Genomic DNA, 12020 nt, shown 5'->3' with positions numbered 1-12020 from the left:
CATATTGACCAAACAAACAATGAAAAAAGGGGGAAATTTTTTTAATTAAAAAAAAAAAAAAAACAGGCAAAAGACTTTAGACTCAAAATCATTATTAATTTAAATACAATGGTGCTTTTTTTTTTTTTCTCTCCATACACAGCAGACAGCTTACACAATTGCCTGGAATCCTTCCCACCGATTGTGAAACGTAGCGGGCGTTGCCCCAGACTTGCCCCTTTTCTGCTTTTGATCAAAGTACTGTTCGAACATGACATAAAAGTCAACCGTTGTAAATATAGAATTCTGCCAGATCATCAAGTGAGTGCCATAGTTAACACGCCAACCAAAGTTTATTAACTTGTTGCCATATTCAGACTTTGAATATCTTGAGTACTGAGCAACGATGATCAGACATAAAAACATATTTGAGGATGTTTAGCCACTTATGCTCATTTGGATCACGAGTAAGCTGGAACCGATCCCAGGTGACTTTGGGCAAGGGGAAGCGTACAACCGTACAACTGGTTGTCAGTAAGTTGCAGTACCTAATTTACTGGATTGATTGTATGGGTACCAACATTATCAAAACGATTATCGTTCACATAGATCCGAAACAACTGGTTTGATTTGTGCTCTTAGGTCTTATCCGAAATCATCTTTGGAATACAACGGTTCGCTGAACAACAGGAAACATCGGGAGTTTTACGAACCTCAAATGAACTGGGAGTGGCTCCGACCCGGTGACACCCAATCGAAGGTAAACAGAAATCGGAAAACTTTTGCTTTCGCAGCTTGCGGCTCATTTTCAAAGATTTTTAAATAAAACTGTTCAAACAACTGTGTTTGTAGTCGTAGAACCGACTTATTTAGTTAAAGCAGCTATCAGGTTTGTCAGGAGACCTTGTGTACTCGTCAAACACGGTGCTATTCTTCTCAACTACACAAGTCAGAGATACAACAAAGTAAACTTATCAACCGGTCTTTGAGAAGCCACCTAACAAAAACAGGCTCTCTTGAAGACTCTCCAAATATGGATTAGTCAACTGACCCCTGAGGACTCTCCAAATATGGCAGCTTACTCAAGTGACCCAAGAGTTGACCAGACATGACTATCCGGAGTTCAACCAAGTGATATTGCTGGGGTTGAGAATGACGCCCCTCAAAGACTCAAGACACCTAAAAGATCATGAGTAAGACAAAGCAAGGCTTAAGACAAGCCTGAATCAACCAAGAGATCGTCCCTCCAGAAACAATCAAACATTCTGACTCAGCTGTGGCAATGAAAGACCAGCTAAGTGAGTGACCTGACCCCAAGTCTAATCTTGAAAGTCTGTGGGCCACTTAGAATGTTTCTGGTAGTTGAACAGACTTTGCAGCAAGTAGAGTCCACAAAAAAAAATCCTGGAGTGCCTCAGATGCCTTTTCACACTTCAGGACTACACGTGGCTCTGAATCCTCAATCCTCCGACAGCAGCCCTCTTTGAAACACTAACCTATCTTTCATTTCATCTGAAGACCAATTTCTTCTTAAAGATATGATAAATCTTCTGTTAAACATAATTGACGTTGAGGAATGATCAAAAGTGATTGTTCATGTGTTGGAGTAGGATGATGCGGTATTCTCCATTAATGCACAGGAGCGTTCCTGACTGATCATAGAAAAGATAAATAGCCCCTAGGGACCGCTTCGAACCTGGTATGCAGCCCCCGCCCGGGTGTCCCTCTAAGGCCCACACAGCAAACCCCCACCCCATCCCCCGACCTGAGGAGTCTTTATTACCTTACAGCCCAGGTCACCGGACAAAGGGGGGCAATCATATAATTCTCTGTAAAAGAGGTTTTGAGAACCGCTCCCATGCTTGCGCTGATTCAAATGAGGTAGAAAGTTTGCTTTTAATTGGGATTCTCAACATTCAGTAACAATTACTCCCAAATCCAATGGAATGTGAAATCAGTCGAGCGGCGGTGGCTGTCGTCTTCAAAGAACGAGCACTTTGCAGAGAACATTGTAGGTCATGGAGAGGGTGACCGCCACACCCACGATAAAGGACAGAAACCTGCAGGGTTGACGCAAAGCAGCCAGGTAGACGATGGTGTGGCAGATCCGAGAAGCGGCAAAGAGGCGGAAGTGAAGCAAGGCGGCTGACAGTTCCGGTCCACTCAAAGCGTAGAAAAAGCCCACTAGCACGAAGGGAATGACGTTCTCCAAGTCGTTCAGGTGACATCTGGGAAACAAAAACAAACTTTGGTCACAAAAAGTGTGGATGACCTGGGACAGGTTACTAGAAATATCTCTGCTTAGTGATTCAATCAGAATCCGAATCTGAATTTTCACTCACCTACGAACTCGCTCAACTTCAGGGTGCGTTCTCACCATCTTCTTTCTCTCCTCCCTCGGCTTATTCCCCACATCTTCCTCATTGGCGAAAGCCTAAACCGTGGTCATGCAAAGCCCGCCGAAAAAATATTGTTTCACTTTCAAACAGTCGTTGAAAACACAACTGGTGTTTACCTACCCCTCTGCTGAAGCGGTAATAACCCGTAATTGGTGCCATGACCATCAACTTCATGATAACAATAAGTGAGTATGTGCTGAAAGCCATGAACACTTCATCCTGCATCAGGTCCATCATCATTATCGCTTTAGATGAAAACGACAAATAATGTTGAGCGTGATTTGATAAAAGTACCGGGAAATATACTTGTAGTATCAGTGAGGTTGATCAGCTTACCTGCGTGCGGTGTCAGTTGCTGCAAGACAAGAATGGAATGCGTTACGAAATAAGTCACCCTTTGCCTGATCACTGTGGGGGTGGAGCCAAGGACTCGGACCTACTGTGCAGCTCACATGTGTAGGATAGTAATAGTCTTACCATGACATATGATATACATTTCTGTTTGGAAAGCACTGGATCATTAGTTTAGTGAGAAAGTTTTTCAAACAACAAATCCTCGACTGAAGACATTTCATTTCACAGGATAAAGAGTAAACTACAAAGAGAGTAACAAGAAAACTACCTTGAGCAGAACCATGCCAGAGAGGTCTGGACGCATAACAAATGGAGGGTGGACGAGGCACAACAGGAGACCAGGACAGGGAAAACGAGTTAAACCTGTTTTTCGATAGATTTGACTCTGCTCCCCCTCCAATTTTCTATCAATATAGCCCCTCCTCTTCCCACTTCTCCGGGCTGGTCATCTCTCCCCACTTTCAGCTCTTCTCATCTCGGCTCAGAATGTCCCTCCCCAAATACCGTCAGTGCAGTTCAGTTGTATTTAACTTTTAAGTATATGACATCTCTCATTCTGTTCATAACATTTGTAGACGGGATTTGTGGGGCATCCGAGATAGCGCGGGGGTTCAGTTTGGTGGTTTCTGCTTTTGGAAGATGGTCTCGTCCTGTTGGCCTCATCAAGCCGTGAATTTCAAGTCTCACTGAAGCGGTTTCACAACCAAGTGTGAACGGAATCCATAGTCCTAAACTGGAAAAGGTTGGATGTACCACTCCGATCATGGCTTGTGATTGACCAAGATCACGGAGACAAGATGCTCAAATGAGTTCGCTCCATAGAAATACGGTGAGAAGTTGTTTTATCCAGAAGGGCTCGGAGTAGAGACGGAGCTCCTCTGAGGTTGCGCCGGCAAATGGTTAGGGTGCCTTTTGGACGCCTTCCTGGTGAGGTGTTCTGAGCATGTCCCACTAAGGGTGGGCGCCAGGGAAGACTCAGGGCGCGCTGGACTGATAGCACCTCGGGATCCCCCTTTAAGAGCAGGGTGAAGATCAAGGTCCGGTCTTCGCTGCTACAAATTCTGAGAGTAGAGTCATGTTTCTGTTTTTCAAGGCTATGCTAGATTTTTATTCATGTTTCTGTTACTTGACAGCTCAAATTTGAACTCGTGAATGTTTTAGCATGCCTTCTGGCCCGACTGATGCGATACCTTTTAGTTTTACTTTTATTTGACCCAAAAAAAAAAAATACTCATGAAAATGGTTTCATGAAAAATTTTTATTTGCCAAATTGTTCGAGTGAATAATGCGTGAACTGACCAGCATGAAAATGTGAAATTTGTTAGATGGTTAACGGGACACGTAGAAGTTGGACCAGCATCGACGTCCAAATGCAGAAAATGGCTGCGGAACAGTGGCTGTTATCTTCAGAGAATGAAAACTTTACTGAAGACGTTGTAGGCCATGGATATGGTGGCTACCAAGCCCACGAGAAAGGACAGAGCCCTGCACGGCTGAGGAAAAGCCCCGACGTAGGAGATGGTGTGGAAGAAGCGACAACCGGCAAAGATGCGGAAATGAAGCAGGGCGGTGGGAAGTTCTGGTCCACTCAGGGCGTAGAAGAAGCCAACCAGCACAAAGGGAATGACATTCTCCAAGTCATTCAGGTGACATCTGGTTACCAAAAACACCATAATAACAAGTTACAAGGAGTCCATTACAACTAAACCTAAATACATCCGGTGTCCTCAATCCTGTTCCCCGAAGGCCTTGTCCTGCGTGTTTTCCATTTCTCCCTGATTCAAATGATCAGATAATTAGCAAGAACAGCAGAAGCTAGAAAACAATCCTGATCATTTGAATCAGGTGTGTTGGAGAGATGAAAACGGGCAGGACACCGGCGCTCGAGGAACAGGATTGAAGACCCCTGATTTACGTTTTAAAAACATAGATAATCCTTGCATCCATCCATTATCTGTACCACTTGTCCTCACTAGGGTCGCGGGGGGTGCTGGAGTCTATCCCAGCTGTCTTCGGGCAGTAGGCGGGGGACACCCTGAACCGGTTGCCAGCCAATCGCAGGGCACACATAGACGAACAACCATCCACGCTCTCACTCACAACTAGGGACAATTTAGAGTGGTCAGTCAACCTGCCGTGCATGTTTTTGGAATGTGGGAGGAAACCGGAGTACCCGGAGAAAACCCACGCAGGCACGGGGAGTCCACACAGGAAGGCCGGAGCCGGAATCAAACCCAGGACCTCCGCACTGTGAGGCCAACGTGCCGCCCCCAACAATAATCCACCAGCTATTTTATACTAGTGATTGAACAATTAAACATTCTTAGTAGTCGACCTTAAGGTGTTCAAAGTCCAAGTCCTTTGCCCGCTCATACATCCAAACACATTCAAATGTCTTCAGGTCCTTGCAGACAACTTGTAAACCACCAAATCATGGAACATAACAGTTGGGTCGCTCTCACCTACGAACTCGCTCAACATCCGGGTGGGTTCTCAGCAGCTTCTTTCTCTCCTCCACGGGCTTATGGGCCACATCTTCCTCAGAAGTGAAAGACTAAAACAAGGACTTGGGCGTTGAAATCATGTTTTTCATCTCATTTAAGAGACAACTCACGTTGACTTACCCCTTTCCTGAAGCGGTAAAAACTTGTCAAAGGTGCCATAAACATCATCTTCAGGATAACAATAAGCGCGTAAGTGCTGAACGCCTTGAAAACGTCATCTTGCATCAGATCCAACATGGTCACTGCTTTACAGCTGACAGAGAAAGACGATTATTCGTATAAATGTTGACTTGTAAAAAGTAAACATGTGCAGAAGCGGCCGTTTTGATCGGCCTACTTGATCGTGTAGTGTCAGTTTCAGCGAGACAAGACCGGAATGTGTTATCTAACGCAAGTCAACCCTTGACCCACTTCCTCGAGGGGGTGGAGTCAGACCACATTGAGACATGTGAGCCAGATGATCAACCGACACGTTTGTGAAGCGATCCAGCGCCGACTAGTTTGTTGATCAACATGCCTGCTCACAACTCTCCGAGCAGCCGACAGTTTGCGACCGAAAATACATTTTTGGTTTTTCTTTCCCAAGCTCAATGGCCTGTTTTGAAGACATGGATGACATCAAGATGATTAGGACTGAAGAATTTTAAATACCTTTTATCCACGTTAGCCTTTTGCCCAAAAATGTTAACAGAGTGCACATCCGGGCTATCTGTGATTTAATGTAATGTTTTCGTTTGTCAAGGTTGTATAAAAAAAAAAAATTCTGTTTTAATTGCTATGAAATGTTTGAAAGCTCAAATTTGAGCTATTGAATGTTTTAGTATGCCTTCTGGCACGAATGATGCGATCAGTCAATAGCCCGTGACAAATAAATGGGCAGATTCAGTTATCTGTGACGTAAATTACGAGATTTGTTTCGAGATACATTGTTTGGCGATAATTGCTGAAAACGACTGAGCACTAGTTGTAGTATTAAATTGTCGATATATAGGATTTGAATTATTGATTTTATAAGTCCTGTCTACCCCACTTGTTAAGAAGCTAGTTCTTTTGTAGCTATCTGTACTAGCTAGGCTAATTTCTACCAGTAGTCTACAGCCTGCAGTTAGCTAGCTAGCTATGCTGACACCTTAATAAAATATCAATCCATAGGAAAGTTTTATTTAATTTTCACGGGACGTGATTTCAGCCATGTGACAATGTGAAGGGTCTCTTTACCAAATTTGGTAAGAAGCTACAGCCTTTGTTTCGATGAGTTAGCTATCAGTACTTGCTAGGCTAATTTCTACCAGTCGTCTACACTTCTGTTAGCTAGCTAGCTATGTTGACACCTTGAAAAAAAATACATTTATAGGAAAGTTTTACGTTATTTAATTTTCGCGAGGCGTGATTTCAGCCACGTGACAATGTGAAGGGTCTCTTCGCCAAATTTGTTAAGAAGCTCCGGTCTTTTTTACGATGAGTTAGCTATCAGTACGAGCTAGGCTAATTTCTACCAGTCATCTATAGCATGCAGCTAGCTAGCTAGCTATGCTGACACACCAAATAAATATAATTTTACAGAAAAGCTTTGTGTTATTTAATTCGAGCAGGACCTGGGTCCATATAAAAAAAATATATATATTAATTTGATATAATTGCGAGCCCGCTAACTAAACCAACTTGCTAAGTGTCAGAAAATCAACCAAAAGTACAATTTTCTCCTTGGTGATATCCACGGCTACATTTAACATCTTTCCTTCCGTCAACACAACTCAACCCCAGACTGCGGCGAGACCCGAGCCGCACGGTCGTCACAATCACTTTTGTCTCCAACTCTTGTCATTTCGCTTTAATCAAGCGCGCGTCATGTCGCAATGTTTGGGAGCCAGGTGCTTGAAACACCGCGCGCTTGAAACACCGCCTTGCCAGCGTGACGCTCTTTGAAAAGAGCGTGCAAAACACCTGCCAGTCACATCCCAGCAAGCCCGGCACACTCACTTTGTTGGGTGCGTGTGCCAGTTTGGGGAGGGGAGTCGTCGACTGTTGTAGGACGTCGCGAGCGAGCGTCAGCTGCCAAATAGAAACAGAATGTTGGTAGTTTGTCTATATGGCCCGAGGCGTGTTTTCCATGATTTTGACACGCTGATACATGTGGAAGCGTGAGACTAATAACAGGTGACACGCAAGCCATCAATGTTAGTTATTCGGTGCCTGACGTTTTGCCTGTTCTCGTTGCTTGGAACAGAGGGGGTTTGTGTTTGCGCAAAACAGATTAATACCCGTTGCGTCGCCCATTTTTTTTTTGGAGTGCTCATCGTTCATACTCGCAATCGCACGAGGTCGTGCAGTCCTGGTTTTGTTTTGTTTTTCGAGCTGCGGTGAAGCAAGAACAAAGAAGCAACATTTATACGGGTCGTCGTATAAATACGCCTGGTGACGCTAGTTTTTTTCTGGTTATGATTGTTTTTCAAAATGTCTTAAAACATCAGTTCTGTTTTACCACCTTAACTTGATTTCACCCCGTTTCAGTGAGCAAAGGCACCAGAGCAAAATTAGCATTTTTTAAAAGTCTGCGTAAAAGACAAGAATTTTGTCAAACCCGCAAAATTGGGATTGGACTTTTTCCAATCCTTGTCCTCACCCCTCAAAAAACAAAAAACTCTAAGACAAGAACAAACAAACTGCTCATCCTATTTGAACTTATTGCTAACCAAAACAGAAGGGCACAAATAAGCTCTTAACTCATTCACTGCCATTGACGAGTATAGACGTCAAAAAAAGTACATTCATTTTACCTGGGGCTCTGTTTCAAATTTTTTTTAACTGATAAACACATCACCAAGCACAGCAACAATATTCTCCCTCCTGCATTTCTTACTTATCCATGCACTTTCAAAACAGCTCGCACGGAGCGCCCCGTCGTCCTCCTTTTGTGCAGCAGATTTCACCGAGAAAACTAATGTCCTGTGATTTCCCTCAAGGAGTGGTAATGGCTAAAAGCCGCATTGATTCCTTGCCAGCCCTGCCAGTAATTGGGATGCGAGCTGCGCTGTGTTCCCATTGATTTCTTATGGTCGCCAGGTTATGCCGCTGGTGTAGGACAACAATGACTAAATAACAGCCTGGCCAATGATCTTAATGCCACAAGCCAAGCAAAGTTATTGATTTCATTACAGAATGCCTCCTAGGTTCTAGGCACATACATTTTTTTATTGATCACAACCGGTGTCCGCATTACTTTCAGGACTGTCACACGGAGCCGCCAATCAATGAAAGCCGAATTCTGCAAGCGCATACCGTGTTGGGGGCGGGCTATAAATTTGGCGGCATATAATCAGGATTTGGAAGGTGACCCCGACTGATCGAATTGATAAGTGCAAGCGTCCCCCCCCCCCCACCACCACCACCCCGCCCCCACTGCCCCCCCCTCCCGCAACCTGTGGGTTAAACCATAAATATTGCGTGATTAACTTGTCCAATTGGGTTTCATTTGACCCCATTCACACACCGGTGGCCCAAGGGCAGTAAGAAAATAAGAAATCAGATTAGCAGCCAAGCAGGAGAAATGCTCTGATAAGACTATACTGGGCAGGGTTTTTTATTTTGTCATTTTACCTGAACCTCAAAAGAGACAAATCTGTGACATTTATCATTTCTGAAGAAAATCCGAAAAACCTTCCATTGTCGTGGTTTCCCACGAGTGACAAGGTTCATTTTGTTCTTGTTCAGACTTCCTCCTCTTCGGTCCACTTGTAACTCCTCAAGAGATCGTCTACTTAAGTATACTCCTCCGCCGGTTGGCACGGCTGTACTTAACATGATCAATATGTCTTTATTGACATGCTATGCACCACAGTCCTTAAAAGTAGCTGTAATCAAACCTCTTCTTAAAAACAGCTACTCTCTCTACAAAGGCCTTAATTATAAACCGGTCTTTCTTTTGTCGCCAAGATTGTTGAGGAAGTAGTAAATGGCGTGAGTTGTGTGTTTCAGAAACTGCCTTAGATGGGTTGAAATCCTGCTTGTGAGATCAGTTGTAAATTTCAGTTATAAAGACTGTTTTTAACGTGCATGCAAAAGGAAAGCATGGAGTACCGCAGGGGTCCGTCCTCGGACCGGTACTGTTCGGTTTTTACCTGCGTCAGATTTGGAAAACGCTCCCACAACTTTATCGATTCATCGACAGAAACTGATCTTCAGGTTGACCGCCAAGAAATCCAAAATGGAAGTTGTCTTTAGTGATGGGTAAATGAAGCTTCAAATCTGCTTCATGAACCAGTTGGAGTATTTTTGGACTCCAGTAGATGGCCCTCTCGGTTCAACATTGGGCTGAAAGCAAACTTGACTTCCCATTTTTTTAAACCCTAGTTTGTAAATTTCAGTCATGAAGACTGTTTTTAATGTGCATGCAAAAGGAAAGCATGGAGTACCACAGGGGTCCGTCCTCGGACCGGTCCTGTTTGGTTTTTACCAGGGTCAGATTTGGAAAATGCTCCCGGTTTTTATACAGATGGCACACAACTTTATCGATACACAAAATCTGATGAAATTCTGATGAATCTTCTTTCCTGTGCCATCTACAGGACTCAAAAATACAACAACTGGTTCATGAAGCAAATATGAAGCTTCATTTTCCCATCACCAGTTAACTTTAGATTCTATCAATCCCATTTTGAGAGCAATTCTACCAAACATAATCAGTCAAAAACCACAGCAGTCAATCAGTTGTCGTCTTGACAAAAGGCGTGCCACATTGTTCTGTTTTAGGACCACTTGAATTCTCAAATAACCCGACTTGTGAAATTCAGCCATTTAGGAACGCGACCGCATTGCGGAATTTGATCAGTTCCATATTATGATGTTTGCCAAAGGTCTTAATACATCATGGCATGCTTTTTTTTTTTCAAATAGCTATGCTGCATTTGCGCCCATTTACGAGCTTCAGCTCCAATCATTTTTGATTGACAGTATCTTAATCTCGGAAGATGAGTGCTATAACCCACATCCAGTCAGTGGGTATGCTTCTAATGGTTTTCCCTGTTGGTGGTAGGCCGCCCCAGTGCTTGGGGTACTAAACCTACACAACATTCCCCTCCGAATGTATCTTAATGAAGAAGCTCATTAAGGATCAGCAGTTGCGCTCGGCTCTTAATGAGAGTCACACAGCTGCTCATTAGGCGCAGGCCTTTAGGCTTTGTCTTTTTACTCGCTCGCGAACGTGGCCCCGAACCCTCATTACGTCCACCTTTTTAGCAAGCCATTGTTGAGGTGGGTGATCAAACTAGTTAGCACATCTGGCAGCGTATAAAAACCTTGTCATTGGCTGTTAAAATCTGCCGGAACATACAGAAGAGCGGTAAAAGCCACAAGGTCCGGACATGAATGAAGTACACTAAAGTGAACGCAACGCTGCCGTTTATCGACTGGGACGAAATTATATGATGAATAATATTGACCGCGGATGGGTTGTCGTGACCATCGCAAATGCAGTTTCACGATATCTCCGGGGCGGTGCGATTTGATTATTTCACCGCAACAATTGTTGTTTGCGTGAATTACATTGTGCGCTGAAGCAGAAACTCCCGGTGGAGAGTGTTCAAAATGCGACCCAAATAATTGTGTTGATAAAAAAATATCATCACAGCACTCGTTATGATCTGGTTTGGTTGATTTTGGTTTGGTTTTTAGGTTCAGGTTTTAGGTTCAGGTTTTTCTTGTGTCCCTCTGTGCATCGTTAGAGTTTATTGTGTAGGCCTGTGAGTGGCCGGCCACGCCCTTGTGTTAGCCAATCAGATCCCGCCAACACGTTCTCTCTTGTCCAGGTGTTCCTCGTTGTCTCGTCAGTTCGCTTGTATTTAGTTCCCTGGTTCTGTTCAGTTCTTGTTGGTTGGTTGTCAGTGTATGTTGTCTTTTATCTGCTGTCAGTTTTTCCAAATGTTTGTTTGCTGCTTTGATCTGTGTTGTTTTGAGCTTTTGCATTCATTTTTGTTCGGCTTAGTACCTTTGTTTGCATTTAATTATTTTTTTCTTTTGGAAATTAAACCCTTTTTGGTTTTAAACTGCTCTCTGCTTCCCTACATTTTGGGTTTCCCCTCATCCACAAGAATGTGACAAATATTCCACTTGTAAACTTTTTTTTTTGGATCATGTCAATGAGATTGAAACAAAAAATCATGCTCCCCACCCCCAAAATCTCAAAAAACTCAAACAAATGACACATAAGTATAACCGGCATGCATCAGTGACTGGCTCAGAGGTCCGTCGGCATAGGACCTGGTTTCTTGATGATTACTCAGATGGACGAAAATCCACTTCCGTCAGTGCTTAGTCTGTTTTTTTTTTTAAGTTCCCATCAATCGTCAGCATTACGCGCAAAAAAAGCAAAACTAAAATAAAAAAATAGTATGTTATGTATATATATTTGTGCTGTCAGGAGATTACATTTTTCAACTACGTTATTAAAAAAAACAAAAACTGTAATTTACTCATTTACTGCCATTGACAGCCAAAGTCGTCAAAGATCCATTTTTTTTTTTACTCAGTTAATTATGATTAATCGCATTTTTCAATTACTATTTTTTGGGGAAGCTTGTAACAGGTATTTACTTGAATAATAACTTGTAATTACTGTAAAATCACCAAATATGTGTATTTTAATCAAAGACTTTTCTAATAGCTTTTGTTGATCCTTGAATACGATATGGACGTACTTCGCAGGCATTTTTCTTAGAAACAATTCTAAAAATGTTTAACTGAGTTAAAATATTAAATTGCGTTTTTTTTAGTTAATATGTCTATATAT

General features: G+C 43.0%; 2 protein-coding genes across 3 annotated transcripts; both read right to left on the bottom strand.

Annotated features, from left to right (window-relative positions):
* Positions 1-926: 926 nt before the first annotated feature.
* Positions 927-3830, bottom strand: LOC148341507 (microsomal glutathione S-transferase 1-like). The gene is made up of 5 exons (XM_088288464.1): positions 3001-3830; positions 2715-2733; positions 2499-2623; positions 2322-2413; positions 927-2207 (listed from the first exon to the last, which is right to left on the bottom strand). The coding sequence occupies exons 1-5, from the start codon at positions 3034-3036 to the stop codon at positions 1961-1963; spliced, it is 519 nt and encodes a 172-aa protein (XP_088144590.1). The 5' UTR covers positions 3037-3830; the 3' UTR covers positions 927-1960.
* A 142-nt stretch (positions 3831-3972) lies between these two features.
* On the bottom strand, positions 3973-5704 carry LOC148341506 (microsomal glutathione S-transferase 1-like). Of its 2 annotated transcripts, XM_088288466.1 has the most exons (4): positions 5574-5704; positions 5357-5489; positions 5195-5286; positions 3973-4385 (listed from the first exon to the last, which is right to left on the bottom strand). In XM_088288466.1, exons 2-4 carry the CDS (start codon positions 5471-5473, stop codon positions 4139-4141), a joined length of 456 nt encoding a protein of 151 aa, XP_088144592.1. In that variant the 5' UTR covers positions 5474-5489; positions 5574-5704; the 3' UTR covers positions 3973-4138. The 2 variants fall into 2 exon arrangements, with proteins under 2 accessions (XP_088144592.1, XP_088144591.1); XM_088288465.1 differs by having other exon boundaries at positions 5357-5632.
* Between the last annotated feature and the right edge of the window lie 6316 nt (positions 5705-12020).

This window comes from Idiotropiscis lumnitzeri, chromosome 2, assembly GCF_059441095.1.
Source record: "Idiotropiscis lumnitzeri isolate Australia: NSW breed Sydney's pygmy pipehorse chromosome 2, RoL_Ilum_1.0, whole genome shotgun sequence".
Taxonomy (NCBI): domain Eukaryota; kingdom Metazoa; phylum Chordata; class Actinopteri; order Syngnathiformes; family Syngnathidae; genus Idiotropiscis; species Idiotropiscis lumnitzeri.
Note: the sequence above shows the minus strand (reverse complement) of the source record. Positions and strands in the feature narration are given on the sequence as shown.

Bases quoted from the DNA above. Each gene is read 5' to 3' on its own strand.
- LOC148341507 (XM_088288464.1), bottom strand. From the start codon at position 3,036: ATGCGTCCAGACCTCTCTGGCATGGTTCTGCTCAAG. The intron at 2,414-2,498 runs GTAGGTAAACAC...ACCACGGTTTAG, and splicing joins ATTACCGCTTCAGCAGAGGG to GCTTTCGCCAATGAGGAAGA. The intron at 2,208-2,321 runs GTGAGTGAAAAT...TTTGTTTCCCAG, and splicing joins GAAGTTGAGCGAGTTCGTAG to ATGTCACCTGAACGACTTGG.
- LOC148341506 (XM_088288466.1), bottom strand. From the start codon at position 5,473: ATGTTGGATCTGATGCAAGATGACGTTTTCAAGGCGTTCAGCACTTAC. The intron at 5,287-5,356 runs GTAAGTCAACGT...TCCTTGTTTTAG, and splicing joins TTTACCGCTTCAGGAAAGGG to TCTTTCACTTCTGAGGAAGA. The intron at 4,386-5,194 runs GTGAGAGCGACC...TTTGGTAACCAG, and splicing joins GATGTTGAGCGAGTTCGTAG to ATGTCACCTGAATGACTTGG.